General features: G+C 41.1%; 2 protein-coding genes across 8 annotated transcripts in view; both read left to right on the top strand.

Moving 5' to 3' along the window:
* Positions 1-1420: 1420 nt before the first annotated feature.
* Positions 1421-4348, top strand: cycsb (cytochrome c, somatic b). Its single transcript, XM_010749756.3, has 3 exons — positions 1421-1564; positions 2776-2950; positions 3138-4348. The coding sequence occupies exons 2-3, from the start codon at positions 2782-2784 to the stop codon at positions 3281-3283; spliced, it is 315 nt and encodes a 104-aa protein (XP_010748058.1). The 5' UTR covers positions 1421-1564; positions 2776-2781; the 3' UTR covers positions 3284-4348.
* Positions 4349-12293: 7945 nt separating this feature from the next.
* LOC104934160 (echinoderm microtubule-associated protein-like 6) overlaps positions 12294-22697 on the top strand; it is a 59357-nt gene continuing 48953 nt past the window's right edge. For all 7 annotated transcript variants that reach the window (XM_010749755.3, XM_027278252.1, XM_027278251.1 and 4 more), the window contains exon 1: positions 12294-13148. In XM_010749755.3, coding sequence (XP_010748057.2) covers positions 12946-13148 — 203 coding nt within the window. In that variant the 5' untranslated portion in view covers positions 12294-12945. The remainder of the gene's footprint in view (positions 13149-22697) is intronic.

Genomic DNA, 22697 nt, shown 5'->3' with positions numbered 1-22697 from the left:
ACAGTAACACATATCTTGATTCTGACACTTCTGTAGTAATCTCACATGTCTTAGTTTTCTTTTAAACACAGCCCCTCAAAGGCTTAGTGATGAAGAGGTCACAGTACAGTAGTACACTGCAGTACAGAGACAAGAGACTGTTCTTATGACACATAATCAGCAATATCATAACAACAGTCTAGTGTGTTATTTGCCTCCAAATTGTGAGTAGAAGTAGAGTAGTAGTAGTGTAGTTGAGTAGTAAAAAGCGAAAGTGTTGGGAGAAGAAAATACTCAAGTTAAGTACCTCAAATTTGTACTGAAGTACAGGACTTGAGTACATAAGATACAATAAAAATGAATCAGAAAAACAATTTTATTTACATATTGGAGATATATTACGTCATTGTCCCGTGTAACATACAACACATGGGCCGTCAGCTGAGGATATCTCGTCAGAGGCTTGTGACCTGTTTGTCAGGTCGGTGTGAGGGTGTCAGGAATGATCTCTATGTGTGCCACGGTATGTCGTCTGTGCATGTGTGGTTATAGTAAGTGCTGAATGAGGACAGTTTAGATTATAATAGCTCTATTGTGATTGTGACACATGTATGATAATCATATACACTTGTGTTGAGCTGTGTGAAGTTATTAAGGAAAATACTCTATAGCTAGAGAGAGAGAGTAAAGAGTATAGAGTAATGAAACCAGATTAAACACTAAAGGGGACTTTGCCTTTGAGGTTTACACAGTGTCCTTTTGGTCTGAGGACACTGTGGTCACCTTAGTTAGCCTGTTATCTCCTAGAGAGCTCAGGGTCATTGTGAAACTAGATACAGTGTGGGGCCTTAAATGTTAACTATGAAAAAATTAATTCATAAAAAAAGATAATTTATCCACCTCAGGTAGCTTAAATATGATTCAAAAGCACCAACATGTCATTTTTATACTGAATAGAGCCAAAAGATGTGAGGATATGTTGAGTTTGTCCACACACACAATTTAGGAAATAAAATATAACTTCAAACTAAAGACTCTGTATAGATAAAAATGGAATTTGTCCAGAAAGGCACATTGTAATAAACTTAAGTATTTCCATATAAGGTTACCCCGGCAGGTGCTTTTTCGCTCTCTCAATGGAGGGCTGGGAAATGCGACAGCATGCGGGGGGACAAGCACCAAAACACACTTTTAACTTCCTTCCCTTGAATCCTTGTCTCATTTCCTACGAGATTTTATATTTGATTTATATTATATAATATTTAAAAAATGCGTGGTTTCAGCAGTGTGTATTTGATCTCTAGCAAAAAAGTCGAAACTGTTTTTTTTTTTTCAAATTGTAACGTAAAGGCATAAGGTAAAGGGGAAGAGGTCTTTTATTTTAGAAATGGGACTCAGCCCTCGTGGATGGACGTGACGTGACACGTCAGAAGCGAAATCCGCGCGGCACGTGACAGGGCCGTGACGTCAGACGCCGGTGCCTCTATAGTGTAGTGACCTTCCTCTAACGTCCGTCACTCACTAACCGCTCAACGGCCGAGAGAGGCGAGCCAACGCCGGCTTAAAACCAGATTTTAACCAGAAGGTACGCTTTTTTTTATATTTATATCTATTTATTTATAACAGAGGGAGACATCGGGTGTGGGTTTATCCGAAATTATGCTGAATTAAATACGGGAAAATGCCGGAGCTGTCATAACGGCCGCTAAACCGTTAGCTCCTGTCTTTGGTGAATAGCTCGTCTTGCTCTCTTTGCGTGGAATAAAAAACAAACAAACAAACAACTATAACAGAGTAAACCGGACTGGAGAGAGACATATTCTTGAACTGACTGGGTGTTACCAGATAATACTGCATGATTTGAATGGGATTTTCTAGACGCCGACATTGAAGCATCCTTGACAAAGCCTCGGCTTGGGGGAGGTGGGTTGGTTGGTGATAGCCTACATAACCCGGCTAACCTTACTTACTTAGCGGGCTTAGCCTACACCAAGCTGGCGTTATAACCGCATGAATGTGCGGGTGAACCTCCGCATGGAGCTGTCTGTACTATATGCCCTTGAGGAGGATGTGAAACAGTCAGGCAGCACGCCATGTTGGCCTGAGGCTACTATTATACTTTAGGGTTATTCTCCTACTGGGTCCTGCATGCTCTTTTCATATAGTAAGCTACATTATTTTTTCATTTTTTGAGTCATTCAGTCAGCAAATAATCCGATAAGAAGTCATTGTACTGTATAGCTCTTATCTTATCCAGACATGACTGACATATGTAATGATATCCGCGCCCCTTTTCTAAGTAAGAGCTGTTACATTAGTCAGGCTGACAGCGGCTGCAGGTCACGTCAGGACAGCCGGTGACATGACGTTTCCTGGTGACATTACATACTCACGTTAAGGCACGTAACAGCATACTTAACTACTCTATAACGCCTTACAGAGGAGGTTTCCCGCACATTAATGCTGGCTCGATGTATTAAAGATACACTTCTGCTTTTTTTTCCTGTAAAGTAACCCGAGCTGAGTCAGCCTGTGCCTGCTCGACAGCTAAACGCTAACGTGTTATACGTGTGTGGGGTTTCCTTGAAATGACCTCAGCACAGAGTGAAACTTTCTCTGAATGTAGAGTAAAGAAAGAGGAGCTACAGGTGCAGTTAGTCACCTCAAATGACCTTCACAAGATGGCGTCGAGTCCTGAGTTTACAGCCAGGACTGAAGTCTATGAATAGAAAGCTTTACCCACAGATATTATCATTTTAACTCTCTGTCTGAACCTTTGCTTTTCTGTTCCTCCAGCTCACCATGGGAGACATCGCCAAGGGAAAGAAGGCTTTCGTCCAGAAGTGTGCTCAGTGCCACACGGTAGAGAACGGCGGAAAGCACAAGGTGGGACCCAACCTGTGGGGTCTGTTTGGACGCAAGACCGGGCAGGCTGAGGGCTTCTCGTACACAGACGCCAACAAGAGTAAAGGTCGGTTGACCAGTGCTTTAAATGAGGCTTTGAATAACACTTATCTTGGAGATAGAGTGAGCGAAGAAAGGGGTAGCTCTCTGTCCAATCACTTAAGTTTACACTTTAAAAAGTTTGCCTGTTGTTTGAATTCTGGCCTTGATTAAATCAGTTCTGCTCTCATCACTGCTCATCTGTCTGTTCCCAGGTATTGTTTGGAATGAGGACACCCTGATGGAGTACTTGGAGAACCCCAAGAAGTACATTCCCGGAACCAAAATGATCTTCGCTGGCATCAAGAAGAAGGGAGAGCGCGCTGACCTCATCGCATACCTTAAATCCGCAACATCATGAAGTAGTCATAAAAAATAAGAATATTTAATGTCATTTTATTGTGTTTTTTTTTTGTTTGTTTATTTTTAAAGGCTTGCACATGCTAATTCTGGTTTTATGTTTATTCATTTGTGCATGAGGTTAGTTTAGGTTGTCAGGGTTAGAAGTGGCACATCCTGTGAGTGTGGCACAACCTGTGAGTGTGTCACTTCGTCTTCAATGCCATGATGTGAGCGGTCGTTCAAGTGGCTAAACATAAAACTGAAGCATGTTGGCTTTTTTTTTTTTTTTTGCCAGTTCAATCTGTACTAATAAGAAAACAAATCACATTATTTAAACTTTATAACGATAGGCTGCCTGACCTGTCACTAATTCTATTTTCTTGTCCGGTACTATCTGCTTGCAGAGCCATCCGTCACCTTCCTTATTTTTAAAACTGTAATTTAAAAGAAGTAATCTACTGTCGGCTATGAATGAGAATTGGTGGACTTCCACACACTAAATATTTTGTCCTCCGCGGACAAAATCTGTTGTTGCGTTGTACGACTCCTAACAGAGCTCGATCTGGTCAGGTCACTGAAGCAGCCCCTCTGAACTCCTGTTTTTACCTCCTGCCTGTCATTTGACTCTGTACGAGTGTTTTTAAACATTGTGCTAAGGGTGATGCGCTATTATCTGCCTCTTTACAACTAAGGACTGTGGTGTACCAATATATTTATCAATGCCTTCAAAACTACCACCACACTGAGATCCCTACAGTGTGAATTCAGCTGGCACACAATCACAATGCCTAGCAATGTTGTAGAGCTGTATTTGTAGAAAACAAATCTATCAAGGACAACATCTGGAGTGAAGGAATATTTAGTTATTTACCTGGTTTCACAGGCCTGAAAGTTTTAACTTATTTTACTGTAATCTGACAGACTGTATCTAAAACGTTTCGATGGGGCTGCTTGCTCTTGGTGTACACAGCAATAACTGTATGCACATGAACAATATTATAATGTGGTAACTATGTTGTGTAGTTGTGGATGGACAGGATGGATGGACAGAGGATCAATTAAAAGGAAACGTCCAGAAATGTAACACACGACTGGTTGTCTCTTTATTTCACACTTAAAATGTAAACTTCATAATCTGATATTACAAGTCCTCTTTATATACATGTTTACACACAGTTAAATGTAATGAATCATTAATCAAACTATTTTCTTCAGTCAAGACCAGACCAATTCTACAAACATCTGTATTAAAGAGCTAAATAATAAATCTTTTCTAAAAGTCCATCTTAAAATTATGTACAAGAAGACCTTAAGTGACCAGGGTATAATTACACTTCAGACTGCCCAGTCCTAACGATTCCTAATGACTGTTTACACAGAGCTCAAAGCTTTAATGGTTTCCTGTTTCAGAAGCTCAGAGCAGCAGATTAGTTCTGAACTACAACTCATAAAAACGACATTTTCTGCCTCTTTCTCCTGACAAATCACTTCTGACCGAGTTGGACTTAAGTCACACTTGGAGAGCCACACCCGGTTGTATCCTGCATATGTTACATAATCCTCCACACTGAGTCTTTCTAGGGAACTGAAGTCAGCTGAGGGCAGCTCAAGCACTGCATCATGTCATGTTTGCCTTCCCTGGATCAAAGCTCAGTGGACAGCAGATACGTGACTGGATCTGTCTTGAAACAATCTGCCTGGTTACAGGAGGCTGTGTACAGTTAGGCTGTAAAGTTAATTAGTACAAATTATATGTTTGTGGAAAGATATAATGTAAACAGCTGATAAGGATAATTATATTCCTCCTAATTATAAATAAATACACCTGCAGTGACATAATAGCTCAGTAGCTCTGCTGATTATATTTTGAATTTTTAATTGTCTTAACATGAGTAACGACAAGAAACAGAGGTCCTTTAAGGACAGATTCATGAGTAACTCCTGGTGGTTAAAGTGGAGGATACAAATTAAAAAGGCATTTTGTAACACTGGCACTTTTGTAAAGAAAAAGAAAGGAACACGGCTCTCATTACAGGCAGGAATCTGACCTAGAAGCAGTTTAACAGGGTGGCAACGGGCACAAATAAAGGCAGTGATGGTCCTCTCATTGTTCTTACTTGTTAGGTGCATTCCTGTGCACACACACTTGTAAGGAGACACCTGCAAAACAACAAGACAACAAATCAATGCAATGACTCAAGGTCATAAGAAAATATCGATATAACCAGTGATAGCATTACTGAAACACATGCACTTTGCACAAAGGTGAAGTTAACTTTGGAGAAAGCTCCAAAATAATTTGACAGTTTCCTTGGAGACAAAGTGAGACATAAGAATAAGGGACAAAGAAAAGTTTTATGTGGGTAATTAAAATGAACAAGGAGGGTGGAGATGTTCTCAGACCAAAGATCTCAATTGGACTCAGTTAGATGTTGTAAATGTGCTGATCATAAAAATATGTCTTATTATATGTGTAATAAGAGAGTGAGATCAGCTGTATCAGTAAAACTGGAAATAAGTATTAGTTTTGTGAGGCCTGCTTCACTTCGCCTCAGTCCATCTGAGCTTGTGGCCACAGAAGGCGACTGTGTTACTGATTCTGTTTTATATGCAGCTTCCTCTTCGCATGGTCGACTTGTGGATGCAGCGGTGAGCTGTGTTCACAGACAATGTTTTTGGAAGTGTTCTTCAGCCCATGCAGACATGTCCACGACAGAATAATGTCTTGTTTTGATGCAGTGTCGTCTGAAGATCACAGCTGTCCAGCATTGCTTTTCAGCCTTATCCCTTGCATACGGAGATTTCTTCTGATTCTTTGAATCTTTTAATGAAATCATGAACTGAACATGATGAAATCCTCCAAATCTTTACGTCACAAAGACTCAGCCTCTCTGGGATGCTCTTTTTATACCCAATCATGTTACTGACCTGTTGTCTGTTAACCTCATTTATTTTGAGATGTTTTATTTTAGCGTTTCACAACTTTTTAACTCTTTTGTTGCCACTATTCCAACTTTTTTTTTGAAAAGTGTTGCTGGCATCAAATTTAAAATGTGCATATCATTTTTTTGCGAAAACAATAAAAAGTTTCAACATCTGATGAGCTGTTTCATGCTGTTTTCAATTGATTATGGGGTTTTCACATCATCACATTTTGTTTATATATATACAGGTTTGTAACATGATATCAGAAATGGCAATGCCAGTTCTGTTTTATGTGGGTAATTAAAATGAACAAGAGGTGGAGATGTTCTCAGACCAAATGCTCATTTTACTCAGTTAGATGTTTTAAATGTGCTGATCATAAATATATTCTTATTAATGTTAATAAGAGAGTGGATCAGCTGTATCAGTAAAACTGAAATAAGTAAAATAAATAATTTTATGTTTTTCACGGTTAGTTTTGTGAGGCCTGCTTCACTTCGCCTCAGTCCATCTGAGCTTGTGGCCACAGAAGGCGACTGATTCTGTTTTATATGCAGCTTCCTCTTCGCATAGTCGACTTTTAACTGTGGTTTGTGGATACAGCGGTGAGCTGTGTTCACAGACAATGTTTTGGAAGTGTTCTTCAGCCCATGCAGTGATGTCCACGACAGAATAATGTCTTGTTTTGATGCAGTGTCGTCTGAGGGCCTGAAGATTCAGCTGTCCAGCATTGCTTTTCAGCCTTGTCCCTTGCATACGGAGATCTCTTCCGATTCTCTGAATCTTTTAATGAAATCATGAACTGAACATGATGGAATCCTCCAAATCTTTACGTCACAAAGACTCAGCCTCTCTGGGACGCTCTTTTTATACCCAATCATGTTACTGACCTGTTGTCAGTTAACCTCATTCATTGTGAGATGTTTTATTTTAGCGCTTCTCAACTTTTTCACTCTTTTGTTGCCACTATTCCAAAAAGTGTTGCTGGCATCAAATTTAAAATGTGCATATCATTTTTTTGCGAAAACAATAAAACATCACATCATCACATTTTGTTTATATATACACAGGTTCGTAATATGATACCAGAAATTGCAATGCCAGTTCTATATTTAAATAGCACTTACTTTATTATTGTGTTTGTAATTTATGGTGACATGGCACAGACACACACACACACACACACACAAACACACACACAGTCAGCTGCCAACGAGGAGCTCCCTTTTGAGATATAAATACAGCTGACACATGACCCATATGCAGGATTATGGATGACAAACAGGTGTGTGTGTGTGTGTGTGTGTGTGTGTGTGTAGGGGACAGAGAGTCACATGACTCAACTCTTTCTTTTAACTCAGCATACACCTGAGGTCACAATATTATTGTCAGCAGAGTAGAAGTGTGTATTAGCAGCATGAAAATTAAATTAATGAAAATATAATTTATCAAACTTGTTTGGAGGTATATTGATACATAATGATGATGGCTGTACTTCTGGTGTTTCATTAATGACTAGTTTGTGAGATGGTGGTGGAACAACGCCACAACTAGAACAATATCAGGTTGCCTTATGTGGTCTGTTATATTCTCGGCCACAAGAGGTCATACTCGTTCAGTGTTTCTCAGTGACAGCAGCACATGGTACTATTTTACATTCACTTCCACTGTAATGCATTTATCTAACATTCTTTATTCAAACTAGTGCTGCATAAGCAGTCCTTGCAGCAGCAACCTGTGGTGTCTGGCAGCCTTATATACCCTGCTGCTGCTACCAACCTACACCCTGACACAGTCTGGGGGATTCTGCCCCTCCCATTACATCTCAACATACCAAACATTAGACAAAAACCTTCAAATACATTTACACTGTTACACTATATTAACAGTTAGACTGTATGCTCTACCTGTGCTGAACATTAAACTCCCAAGAAGTGAGTAAGGTGCACTCCACCTCTGCACCAATCAGCTCATGGTATGGTCCGGAACCTTTAAATACTGCTCAGTTAACCTGGGGGACTCTTTTCACTGGAGCACAACAGGTGAGTGACTAGCACATATGTACACATTTTAACAAAAATACATTTAGCTGCATGTTACCACAAAGAGCGTCTTTGTTCAGGCTGCCAGACTAACTGGATGTTTCTCTTGCAGGCCTGGTCTCCACTCATTTCCTGCTGAGCGCAACACACACACATTAACACAACAGATACACAGTTTCAATAAAACATTCACTACTTGGTTTGTGCCTCCTTCTTTAACATATTTACTCATTGTGCTGTTGCTACCAAAAGTAATGAATACAACCTTCATTAGTCATTGATTGCTTTTCTCACTAATATTTATTTTCTTATTCTATTAAACTGAAGCTCTTCTGTGTAGATAATTCTCCATGTCATTCTTATTTCATAGTGTCTCTGATCAAGTTGTCTTTTCTTAGGAAGGCCCATGAATCTAACCTGAAGGATTCATGTTGCAGCTGTTTCAATTCTCTGAATGTTAAGGAAAGGTACTTCAGGTCTTGTAAACCATCTTTTTGAAGTAGTTGTAGTAGTCATGGCCATGCCTCAGTGTTTGTTCCTTGTTTCCCTCTTGGTCTGTGGTTGTCTCTCCTCACTCTGGTGCTTCTCTCTCTACACACCTGACCGTCTGTAAGCAGCACACCTGTCTGCCATCTTGTCACCTCTCCTGCCTACAGGAGCGCTACAGAAACTGCCAGTCCTCTGGATCATGTCTCTCCTTACACTTGGTCTACACTGCTCTGTTTTAAACCCACTTTACATTTGTATTGAGTTAGTTTGTCTGAAACTTAAACCTGTTTACTGTCTCAGGATTGTCTGCTTGCTCATCCCACAATAACGGGTGACACGGTTCACCTAATAAAACACCAACATATCAACAATGACTTTAAATCTGTTGTATGGTAGAAAAGTTACATAATGGCACTTTAAAACAGGGGAAAGTTTCACATTTACAAATAAAACTGAAAGAGCCGTGATCTCCTCTGGTACTGAGCTCAGTCCAGAATGCCCGGATACCAAACTGAACTAACATTAGCTGACAGCAGCTACAGTTTAGTTAGTTGGTGTTGTGTGACTCAGTGCCATAAAGTGTAAAGGAGGGGAGTTCCTATACTGCCTCATGTTTGATGGAAAACTGATTGCAGTGCATCTCTGACAGGTCCATAAAACTTTTACAGTTGCTATTGAAAGAAATTGGTTGGAAGTTTCTATTCTCTCTGAAGTTTCTAACTTCTAACGTGATTTATTTTCTTATTCACTTTGTGTACTGTGAGCTGCAACAAGTAAACGTCACCATGAGGAATCAGTGAAGTCTCATATCTCATGTGTAACATAACAGGTGCAGGAGTTTCAGACAGCAGCTGTATTGTTCCTGTTATCATTTTTGTTTTGTTTTTTACAGCTCTGTTGAGTAATATATCTGAGGTAAACATAAAAACAAGACTCCTGCCCACACGAACACCAATAGTCGTTCCCAGTTGGTCTGTTCTAATGATCTTCTGCAGGGATCACAGTTTCCGCTTCAGTCCACACTGTTAACTTTTAGAAACACATTACGGATGTAATGATGGCTCAAAAGGTTGTGTTATATTTATATTTTATAATTGGCTGCACTTCCCAGTTTCTCAATCAATGTGTTCTTTATGACTTTATTTTCATTTTTCAGATTTCTTCATGTGCTCCATCGATCCTAAATACATCTGCTCCTCAGGTAAGATGATGTTCAAAGTCATAATTTCAAAATAAAATGTTTTATGTTCTATTATGCAAGGTCAGACTGTAAACTAGTGAGTCAAAAGAAAAATGGAGCTACTTCTGAGGCTGAAGAGGGTTAAACATGTCGATGATGATCGAAGATGGTAATCACAATTTTTTGTCAACACACTTAGAATATAAGCCAGGTTCCAGAAACCTTCATCTTTAACTTGAACTTCATGCAGCCTCACTGCATCCAGCGGTCCATTATGAAGTCCATCAGTCTATATTTTCTGAAATTTGGAAAGATTGAAAGAGAAGAAGAAGAGTGAAATCTGAAATGTAAAACTTAAACCTCCTGCTACAACATTATGCAACTTTTCTACCAGTCTACTAGTTTTATTCTTATTTTTACACAATATACTCGTAATTAAATATTTTATATCAATCAGATTGTAAATGTCTCACCCACAGTTTCAGCACTCAGGACAGCTCCTCATTCTGCACCACAGCTTGCTGGTATTTGTAGTTTTTTTTTTCTTAAATTCCTCTCTGAGTTCTTCACTGATTAAAAAAATACATGAATGAAGATTAACAGAAAAAAATAAATAAATAAATAATAAAAACACAACGTCCCACAGTCCTTTGCGGCGGTGCGTCCTCTCCAGCGGTGCCGGGGTGTTTCCTCTCCGTGCGTCATGGTTACCTCCTGAGCTCGAGCTGCTACAAGCGCCTGATAATTTACCACAATAAGAGCGGAAGTGTAGAGATTTGACCTTCAAAATAAAATCTGGAATTTGACTATTGTACTAATGAGGAGTTCAAATCAAATCAGCCATAACATTAAGACCAATTGTCTAACATTGTGTAGGTCCCCCTTTTAAAAAAACAAAACAGCCGTCCAGGTATACTCTACTAGACCTCTGAAGGTGTGTTGTGGTATCTGGCACCAAGATGTCATCAGCTCCTTTTAATCCTGTAAGTTGTGAGGTTGGACCTCTGTGGATCGGACCAGGCCATCTTCTCTCATCGTTGCCTCTTTGGCAGTGGACAGGGGTCAGCATGGGCACCCTGATGCAGGCCTGGCCAATCTGTGGCTGCAGGTTTCCTTTCCAACCAAGCAGCAGCACACCAGACTTGACTCATTTAATCAACTGATCTCAGTCTTCACAGAGTTGATTGGTCAAACGGCGTGCTCTTGGTTGGTTGGAACCAAAACCTGCAGCCGCACCGGCCCTTTGTGGAACTAATTGCTGGCGGGGTCTGCAGCTACGCAAATCTCATACACAACAATCTACAATGCACTGTGTGTTCTGGCCTTTCTATCAGAACCAGCAGTTTGAGCTGCAGTATGTATCGTCTGTTGGATCGGGCCACACCAACGCGCTGTCATGTTGAAAGACAGTTTCAAGATTAGACTAATTGTAGTCTATATTACTCAATATTTATTATAAACGGTATGAAATAAAATTGTGTGTGAAAGTATCAACAAAATTCAAAAAGTGTCCTGAGTCTCTTGACTCGTTTCTGGAGCTGCAGGCCCGTCCAGTGTCAGCACTAGTCTCCAACCCATCCTCCTCTTTCAAAGGACTTTTATTTTTTAGGTTCCACACAGGAAACGCTGTCTAATGATCTGCTCGGTGTTACCTTGATGCTTCTGCTTGTCAGTCCAGAAAACGAGCGAGAAAACATCACTGTGATGAGGCTCGGCGGTCAGGGAGGGTCACCATCAAGCGTCTGAAGTCCGGTTTACTGTTCACCTGTCTGTCTGCTCACCTGTCTGTCTGTCAAAGGGGTGGAGGGACTCCGCTGCAGCGGGGAGGATGCTCCCCTCCTGCCGGGAATCAGGACTTTCCTCTCCCGTCATTCGGCCGGGATGCTGCGGTCTGAAGCCGGGGCTTCTCTCCACCACTGCCCGCTGAAGTTGGCTCATCTGCGGGGATTAAACACTTGTTTTTGTCGCTCTCTCTCTATCTCTTTCTCTTCCTCTCTCCCTGGAACTGCATTTCACAGAGGAAATAATCCCTTTATTATTTTTTTCTAAATTTTGATATTGTGGATTATTATACACCCTGTCCCTCTTGGCTCTACTACAGATTTGTGAATGGGGGTTTGAGAGCCTCCAGTGGCTCCGGCTCCATCTCCCGCGCTGTGCGTTTTCATTCCGCGGAGGGATGATGTGAGGGATACAGGAGGAAAAGCACCCGTGCTGTAGTAACCATGGCTGGTACCGAGGTCGAGGATTAGTGTGAGAGGGGGGGATTATATTCTCCAGGATCAGGATCCATCAGTTTGTGTTGCTGTTTTTTGTCTCTTTGCTTGAGAACTTTCCAGACGCGTTTCTCTTTCTTTATTTCATTTTTATATAAAGTAAAGTAAATAAATCAGCAGCTGGAGGAAATATTCCAGGCTGAGGCAGAAATTATGAATAAATAAAGTTAATTTCATGTCTTCATTGTAGCTATAAAATACCACAAGGCTATGATGGGATTATTTAGAGAACGATAAAACAATATTTGTATCCATTATAGAAGATTATATTCAAACCACAAGTAGTCAAGGAACGCTCAAACATCTATCTGCAGGTAATGATGATGATGATGGTGTTAGATCACATGGAAGCTGCCATCTAACTCACCTGCTGAGAGGATAATCAGTTCAAAATGTCATTTTTAGTTCAAACAGATGACAGAATTAAAATAACCGCATGGATTCAGATTATTATGAACTGATTGTTTGGCTGCAGAAACCTCCAGGGAGCAACAGTATCAGATTTGAGGTTGATTAGTTGGTGAAGAGTTGATTATTCAGAATCATGTCCACTTTTGCAACGTCTTTAATTCTGTACTTTCTCAATAACCAACACTAACCTTTAAAAACAAAATGAACTCACCAATATCGCGATATTTTCGGTTCAGTCGATAAATATCAGCAAACCGATAATAAATCACTTCTGTGCTGGAGGATCTTAAACCAGAAGAAGAATCAGGACTGAAGCACCGGACACGGTGTCCCACCCCCCTGCTCCTCCCTCAGATGAATGAACATGTCGGACCGGAGCGCCCCGGGCTGCCGGCTCAGACTGGACTGGGTCTACGGGTACCGGGGCCACCAGTGCCGGAATAACCTGTACTACACCGCCGGGAAGGAGGTGGTGTACTTTGTGGCCGGGGTCGGCGTTGTTTACAACACCAGAGAGCACAGCCAGAGGTTTTACCTGGGACACAATGACGACATCATCAGGTAAGACTGCTGTAACACCTGGAAGAGTCGGTTCATGTGAAAGCAGCATAGAAATCTGTAATATTTGTGATTTAGTGCCTCAGGTTTCAGAGTGTAACACCACTGTGGTAAATATGATGTGTGTATCTGTTATGATTTTATTACTTATGATCAAAAACTAGCGAGCTGACAACTCTGCCAACGGTCAAACATCAAGCAAGTGCAACAACACAAGACATAGCAGCCAGTTAATATTACTTACAAGTCCAAAAGCAAGTAATAAGTAAGTGATCTGTCTTTCAGCCTTTTAGTTCATGAAGCTCTTGCCAATGACTAAAAGTCAGTCCAAGATTTACTCTTGTCTTACTCGCTTCCACTCTCTTTTCTCTTCCTAATTTTCTCTGTCAGCGCCCCCTTTGGTCTCCTTCCCGCTCTGTCATTACGTCCATAGAGGTTGCTGAGCCTGGTTACATTACCCACATGCCCAGCTCTGGTTCTAGCACGACACTTGCTCTACTCCCCATCTGTGTACGCCTGCACCATAGGCCATAAACCGTCTGTGGTACAAACACTAACACTCTGACTAACAAACTCAGCTAACAGCAGCTACACTTCATCAGTAAATCACAGAGAGTTGAGGCAGAGCAGCCGGAGGACGTCAGAGAGCGAAAACCAGAAAACATTTTCTCCATCCAGTTTCACCAAAATCAGTAAAATAGTTGGTGTTGTGTGACTTATAGTGTCGTAAAACATTACGTACTTCTCGTGGGTGATCGTACCCGGAGCATAAAATTCCTTGATCGACTGATTACAAGTCAGTCTAGCATCAACATGATTTACAATCTGATATTTATGGTAGAAAAGAAAAGGCATAATCATTAGTTGCAGGTCTTATATTAAGTAATACACTAAGATCTAATGTCTATGATGAGTATTTGGTGGTTTTATATATGTGTGCTGATTAGTAAAGAATTTATACAATAACATGATTGACAAACTCTGCAAAGTTTTACGTTCCTACTCTGATAATCATTAGATCTTTGGGCGACTCTTAGTCATTTTGTTTGATTTGGGTTGAGATGTTCTAGAAACCCTGGTGGGGTTTTATCTCTCCCACACAGTTTGGTTTATCCTCGATAAAAACCTGAAAACAGGCCTATATGGTGCTTTGGATGATGGTTTCCTACAGTCCGATGTCACTGTAATGTAAGTAAGTGGATATATGTAATGTTATGTATATATGGATGTTTATATATATACTTTTGACTTGCAGTTCACCCATCAGCGGTGCAGAAATGTTCAGCGGCGGCTCTGAAGTTGCCCCATGAGCCTCAGGGGGGAGAATTGTAATACAACATGTAAAGCACTCACATTCATGAGTCTTCTTTAGTATGTAAATATGTCACATTACATTACATTAACTGGGAGAAGGGCATTATTTGTTTTACAGCAGGCGTGACGCACATGTTTCACTGGAAACATAAAAAAACGATCATTATATTTTCCATAAAAGGGACCGCTTGTGAAAAATGTCCTGTGTATGGCTTAGGAAACAATAAATGAAACAATATTACATGAGACTCTCAGTGATTTTTAGTTTCCTGATGGACATGAAAGTAAACTGCTGTGAACTATAGCTGCTGTTATCTAATGTTAGCTCAGTTTGTTAGCCAGGCTGTAGAGGAGGTTTTCAGGCCCAGGGCAAAGGGGAACCAAAGCTGGGCAAGCAGGCTTAAATCAGGCTCAGACGTTATGGCAGAAGAGAAGAGATAGAGATAGAACATTGACGGAGAAAGCTAAAAAGAGAAAAGAGAGATGTCACCATGGAAATGGTTGAGTAATATCTCTAATATCTCTTTGTGGTTCTCCTCGTTTTTGTGTTTTCTACTCACAATTCTGATATTAGCGTGAACACGGAGGTTAAATCGGATAAACAACAGAATGTATTTCTTAATTGAACTGATGACACACACACCACAGTCTGTGTGGAATAACATCATAACTGCTGAATAATACTAAGATGTCTCTAAATCTAATAAAGCAAGACAACCTGGGGAGCTGAAATGAACTCCTAACGAGCTTGCACAACAGTGATCTCGTTAGAGGAGCCGGATGCATGACATTCATCACCTGAATAAAATCAACTGAGCAGCAAAGTTCACATAAACTCATCAGAAGATTTCATTACCCAAACATTATTACGTGCAAATCTCTGCAATAGCTCACACCACAGTGATTTAATTCTAGCCTTTTCTAGTTTTCTGTAAATATGTTGTCACAAAATTGGAAAATATTACAAACCGAGAGCAACTGTGTGTCCCAAACAGCCGCACAGTCCATGAAAACACCTTTTTAAAACCCAGAACACAGTCTGTGGATCTGCGTGAACTAATTAAGCAGTTGTTCAGAATGTGTCAAACCGGTTTACAAACACCCAAAACCTTTAATCCGGGATTATCTGACAGTTATATAATGCAGGGTCTGTTTCCCGGTCAGGACTGTGAAAGAACTGTTTAACCCACATTATCCATGCATCTCAAGTCTTTTTAGCCTTGTTTTAGCTCCTAGTTTTGGTTTTGTGGTACATTCCCTGTCCAGCTGGTGAACATAGTGGAGTATTAAGCAGCTAAAGAGACATATGTTTTCCCTCGGGAGTTAGTAGAGACCAAAAACAGCCGAGACATCTGTTACAACACTGTCACCTGTCAGTCAAAGTGAGCACACTGTTAATTCTGCGTAACTTTAAGCCTATATATAATCTGAACAGGTGATATAAATATAATGAACTACAGAGACCAAAACTGTTTTTTGTACCAGGCTGTAAACATGTTTATTTCTGCTGTGAACATTTTTACATGGGGACTAATGGAGACTGACTTCTGGAGCCAGCCTCAAGTGGACGTTTGAGGAACTGCAGCTGGCTCCACTTTACAGACGCCGCTTTGTCATAGCTGTTACCTCTTCACGTTCATTTTTGAACGTTTAAAAATTCCTTAACTGTTCCTTAACACTCGGGCTAAATCGAGGAAAATACAATGTGTTATCTAATTAAATGTTTCCTCGTTATGAGACATTTTTTCTGTTGTAGTTTCATATGAAGGCAGGTTGTTGTGTTTTGATATCTGCAGCATTTCTGGATACAGAGAATTTCTACAAATGATTGAATCATATTTAGTAATCATGATTTTTCAAATGAAATCTGAGTTTAGGAGAGCAGAAGAGAAGAGAAGAGAAGAGAGGGATTTTCTCTGTTGATGAAAGCAATTTAGAGCGAGTGGAGGAGGAAGATGATTCAGTGAGGTCGCTCATTCATCCCAACACATACATACACACACACACCTGGTGTATTCACCAACACTAAACCGCCTATGAGTCATCGGAGCAGCAGGCATGTTTGGACAGTTTATACAGCAGCCCAATCAGTTGCAGCCTGCAGTACTGTGTGTGTGTGTGTGTGTCACACTAATTGAAAAGCTGGATGCTGTCTCAGTCCGGCCGTGTTCTCGGATTGCAGTCTTAGATTTGTTTGTGCCAAATTATCCCTCACAGCTGACTACAGGTCCACAACTGTCTGAGGGGGATGCTACTAGTCAATATGTTGTATGTATGTATTGGAAACATGGCATGCACGGTTGCTCACCTCATCTGACTGTGACCACCGCGGCATAACGTCAAGTCATATAGAGATCTTGGGCCAGACACGATCACCTTTATGCCTTGAAAGACTATCTCGGATTGGTTTATCAGACGTTCTAAACGGATGTAAAAGGTCACAGAGATATGCTGGAGCAGCCTTTTTCAAAGCTTTAAGGCAATGCTGTATAGAAATTGGTATCTTTGCAATTTAGCGTCCTCCAGTTTCAGAGAGCAATACTGCTTTCATAAATATAGAAGGAGTCCAGCTCGGCGTCTGTCTTTCAGACTTTTTATTTCACAAAGCTCTCGCCAACGACTAAAAGTCAGTCCCAGATTTACTGTTTTCCGACAGCTTCTTGCCCAGTCACTCACTCATTTCGCCCTTTTCACCTCAGTTTTTATGTCCATACATTACCCAGAAAACATTTTCTCCATAAAATATGATCCAGGTTTGCAAAAAAGATTATGTTTTGTGATTATTTGCCCTGGTATGCTACAATAACTCCCTGTAGGTTTGAATAGTGGCTCTGAAAAGTGTGTAACTTGCATCTCTGCACATCCTTAGAGAAACATGTTCATTGACGAGCTTTAGAGGCGTTTGTAGAAACATGGAAGCCATCCCTCGTGATGTGCTTTCAGTAATAAAGACATGCAGGCTGCACGGAGCGAGCAGTATCTGGGTTAGTGCTGGCTGCAGGAAATGTCACTGTCACCGGTCCAGCCTGATGCATTGGCCTTTTCATCACTACTGGCACCACAGCCGGTGCCGTTCCAGTGGAAATCTGCCAACACGCCATTAGACTCCAAATGGATGGAGAGGAGTTCTGGTCTCAGTTTAGACTAGAAAATATCAACCGGGGCCTCCAACATCCGTCACAAAAAGACATGAAGTAATCTCAATTTCATATATCTGAGTCTATTTTTGTGTTTTTGATGGCTTCTGATGTCCTAAACTCTCTGTTATTTACAGTTTTCTGATGGACAGGGCTGCCTGGACTGTGTGCTCAGAGCATTTTGGGAGTGTTAGTGTTTGTACCACAGGTATTTTGGACCACCAGGAAAAGGGCACAGGCAAATGCTGGTGGAGAGGGAAGCTGGTGTCGTGCCAGAACCGGAGCTAAGCACTCTGAAACTGGGCACCTGAATTGCCAATATACAAATTTCTACACAACGTTGCTTTAACTTCCCTTTGTCCACTTCATCTCTCCTTTATAACTAATGTGTGAACAGCTAAGGAGCTTGTTCGATGAAAGCAGCGGCAGGTTTGAATGATTTTTTATTATATGTGGTGAATCACAAACGTTAGTCTTGCCTTCAGGGTTGAACTTTGTGTCTGCTGCACTGCGGCTGCTCCTCCTCCTCCGCCTCCACCTCCCACAAACTTTAGCTGATGTGGAAAAATCTGCAGATGACAGAGGTAGTAATTACATTTGCATTTTAGTCACTTAGCCAGCGCTGTGATCCAGGCCGACTTATAGTGAGACTGACAGGAGAATAAAATCACATCATTTTCCAGATCAGCAAATCTCCTATAAGCAACAAGCAGCGAGGAGGTCAGAGGCCGCAGCACTACAGAGAGTTAAAGCTTTCAATCTTCTTCATCTTTTCTTTGCGTGACAAGTAATTCAACAATCAGTGACTCACAGTATATTGTTGATTATTTAAAGGCCAGCCTCTCAAGACAAGTACAGAACAAAATGTTACATGAACAGTAAAAAACTATATACACTATACACTAATAGTAGTAGTAACACTAATTAGTATTGTATTTACAAATATATAATTTAGTAATTTAAATCCAGGCTAAAAACCCAATTATTTATGATGGCTTTTAATACCCAGTAGTATGATGACACTTTTATCTTATCTTATTGGATTTTGTTGTATTTTATTGTTTTTACTGTTCCTTTATTGTTTTTAATTTGTTTGTTTTTACTTATTGTTCTCTTTATTTATTTTCTGCTGTAAAGCACTTTGGTACACCGAAAGGACTGTTGTAAAGGACTGTATAAATACATTTACATGTATAAAACTGCTAATAATGAGCAAATGCAACAAACCTCTATTACACTGAAAACTATGAGACATTTCTAGTAAGCCACAGCCCGACTAACTATATTTCTATTGGTGTTTAATCACCTGAAAATAAAAATCTTGATTGTTTTTGTGACCTTAATATGAGACCTGCTGAAATAACTACATATCTAGTCCACCGTGTTGAGCCGCCATATTTCTACAGTAGCCCAGAATGGACAAACTAAACACATTTTTTGCGAGTTTCCGCCTTCACGTTTGTATTCAGTGAACTAATTTGTACTTGTCGCACGCGTTTCACATAATGTTCAGTCGTTTGTAATTTGCAAACTAAATCCTACACGCTGTTCCCTCTGAACCAATGACGGAGGAAACATATGCAGCCTGAAACCAGGTTTAAATAATAGCTTACATTGATTTCTACAGTGTCCCAGGAATTAAACCAATTTAGAACAAGTTTCAGGAATGAATAATAAAAATAAAGTACCTGAATGATCCCATGACATGTGACTTTATTTTCATTTTGTCATACTGGAGTTTCTCCTTTCTTTCCTTTCTGCAGCGACGCACGTCGAAAGCTCTGAATCATGACTGCACTCGTGTTTCTCTCCGCCTGATGGATCGCTTCAGTAATTGTGGGCTCTATGTTGACGCATTAAATCCATGTCGAGTTTTTTTCTGAAAGGGAGAGCGCGGGACTGTCTTTCTTTTCTTTCACTGGCTCTTTCATGGCCAAGGCCTCCCGCGGGGCGATCAGCCTTTATGCTACTCTGCAGCGAAGCATCAGCCTGCTGCTGAATAGCAGCAATTATTATGTGGATGCTGATGTAAAGAGCTTAGTTCAGATCTGTTCGACTCCCTTCCAGATGTTCCTGAACTCTCCGAGTTAAGATTACATGCGTGTTCTGACTCCAGTGCTGACTACTCGACTAGTTGAGTTGGTAAAACCTATTCACAGTGTGTGTGTATGTGTGTGTGCAGCTGTGAGTGAGTGTGTTGGCATTGACTGGTTCACTTAAAGTAAGTTAATTGAAGCATGAGCCAAATTTAAAGTATCTTATCTGATCTTAAAAGCTGCATCTGACAGGCCGGTTGGCAACACTGGGACCACAGAGTAATGACAATACTGAAGCAGCTCTGCACTTGAACTCATCACTCATCTCTTTTCTGTGTCATATTTAAAGCAACATTGCATAGAGGTAGTTTAATAGCAAGACACCTGGCTCATTGTCTTTCAGCCTTTTATTTTATGAACCGTCGCAGATTTACTCTTGTCCAGCTGCTTTTTGCTCCATCGCTTTTCTCTTCTTGGCTTCCTCCATCAACGCCCTCCTCAGTCTCTCCTCCTCAGTCATTATGTACATCGAGGCTTTTGAGCCCGGTTACATTTCCCACTTGCTCAGCTCCGGTTCTAGCACAACACTGGCTCTGCTCTTCTTCCCGGTGGTCCAAAACACCTGTGGTACAGTCCAGGAAGCACAGCTAACAAACTGAGTGTTGCATATTTCTTGTGGGTGATCGTACCTGGAGCACAAAGTTACGTAGTGCAGGATGGCAGAGATGTCTGATTACAAGTCAGTGCATGATTTAAAATCTGTCATTTAATGGTAGAAAAGTTGCTTTAAGGCACTAAATGAGGATGAACTGTAACTCTCTCTCCGTTGTCCTCTGTTTCTCCTTTATTTCCTCTCCTGTTCCACTTCCTGTTGATTGCCTGCAGGCAGAACCTGACCGACCAACCAACTCTCTCACACACACTCACACACACACACACACACACACACACACACACACACACACACACACAAAGAACGTCGCTGCGTTTGTTGTGTAGTTTTGATGGTATTTCTGCTTGACTTGATTAAAGTAACAAGTCATCTAAGAGCTTGGCAGCTGACGGAGAGAAAGAAAGTCCATCTGGTGATGTTGAGCTCATATTTCATATTTTTCTGAATAAAATTGTAGAAAAAATTAAAAGTCACATGACTGATACAACCGTGTAGTTTTACTTACTTTCACTAGAAGTACTTCTTCTGTTCAAACCATGAGGTGCCTTTAAGGATCATACCTGTTTTTAGACTAAAGGGCTAATGGGCCCCCTACTACAGACATTATATAAAACAGTTCTGCTTATTTAACTACAATAATGTGTATAGAGCTCGGCCACATGATTGCACATGCCCATCATCAATGTTAATGTGTATTTTCAGACATAAAATCTGATCATTTTTGTGATCTCAGCGGCCCCTCTGCAGTTACTCTGGGGACCTCCTTCAGGTCATGGACTCCTGTTGACGACCATTAATTACTACTTGACCTGTCCGGATGTGTCTCTCAGATCAGACATCATTAATGTGATTAGTTTATTGATTTTTTTTTTTTACAGGACAAAATGTCAGACTCCTTGTTGAATCTGCCCTTCAACATTGTGCATGACGGCACACTGAGAGCTTTGTAAGGTGGCTTTCATAGAAATGAAGTGAAATCAATGGACGCCTGCGGCGTGGGGGGAGAAAACGCTCGGCGTCTCAGTTCAGATACTTTTGCAAATACACTTCTATGTAGTGGATTGTGTGCAGCAGGGTGGTGTTGTCTCAATGCTATACTATAAAACATATGGTGAGGTTTGGCACAGGAATCGAAGAAGCACAGAAGGCCTTCATCGTCACTGCACATTGTGCAACGACATTTGCTGGAAAGCTCCTGAAACGGTTTCATGAAACATTGCACACGTGCACACACACACACACCAGTATTGTTCCTTCAATTCAATGTGGAACTGAACCTGTCTAGTAAAACTGTCAGTCATCACGGAGCAGCTCAGTGTTTCTATTTGAGTGTGTGTGTGTTTCCATTGCATTGTATCTCTCTGGTGATCTATATGTCAACACAGAAACCAGCAGATATTCAACTCTGTGCGCCTGGAAACATAAACAGCAGTCTTTGTTTGTGTGTGTGTGTGTGTGTGTGTGTGACATGCACAACATTTCCACATCTTTTTTTTATTGCGATTAGGGCCCCCAGTTTCCAACCAGTGTAACACCACTGACATCTATACGGCGTCTGTCTTTCAGCCTTTTATTTCATGAAGCTCTCACCAACTGACTAAAATTTTGTCTTCTCCAGCGGCTTCTTGTTCTCACACTTTCACCTTTGTGAGCCCGGTTTCCCAGCTCCTGTTCTGTCACGACACTGGCTCACTCACCATCAGCATTCATCTGCGTTTCTGGGCCTGAAAACTTCCTCCTCCTCTTCTTCTTCTTCTTCTCAGTGGTCCAAAATCAGCTGAATTATCACATTAGAAGTGGAACAATCAGCTCATACATGTTACTGCTGGTTGAAGGCGTGTTGGACTTTATGCATCCTTAAACACAGAGAGCACGCAGGCTGTCAATGTGACCCGAAGCCTCATCATCAACCACAAAACCCAACCAACATACAGGGCTAAGGCTAACCAGCAGGGACACCCGGGGCTCTGAGTGTGTGTCTGTCTTCTGAAGCGTAGTGTAGCTCATTTTCCTCTCACCAGGGGAACAGGCTTCGCTGACCGTCCAGACCGATGAAGAGAAGAACTAGAGCCGTTGTTAGCTCCGTTAGCGGCAGGCCTCGCAGCCAGAGAGCGGTCAGTGATGCGTTCACTGTCAGCAGAACGACGAACGCAGCCGGCTGCGGCCCTCGGGCTGAACGATGTTGTGTGAAATGAAGTGAAATTAGCAGCGACTATGGTGCTGCTGAGTTTGAAATCAGGATGAAACATTCAGGTGAACGGCGTCTAAGTCATTCAGACGTCCGTCACCCATGGGGAACACGTGACTCTTTAAACACCACCAACTGTTTCACTGATTTTGGTGAAACTGGATCATATTTTATGGAGGAAACGTTTCCTGGTGTGATTTACAG

Source organism: Larimichthys crocea, chromosome III (assembly GCF_000972845.2).
Source record: "Larimichthys crocea isolate SSNF chromosome III, L_crocea_2.0, whole genome shotgun sequence".
NCBI classification, from domain to species: Eukaryota; Metazoa; Chordata; class Actinopteri; family Sciaenidae; genus Larimichthys; species Larimichthys crocea.
The sequence above is the reverse complement of the archived record's forward strand: the minus strand, read 5'-3'. Positions and strand labels throughout refer to the sequence as shown.

What these genes read in the sequence shown, in the direction of transcription:
- cycsb (XM_010749756.3), top strand. Translation starts at nt 2,782, where the DNA reads ATGGGAGACATCGCCAAGGGAAAGAAGGCTTTCGTCCAGAAGTGTGCT. An exon ending in AGACGCCAACAAGAGTAAAG is followed by an intron (nt 2,951 to 3,137) that starts GTCGGTTGACCA and finishes GTCTGTTCCCAG; the next exon opens with GTATTGTTTGGAATGAGGAC.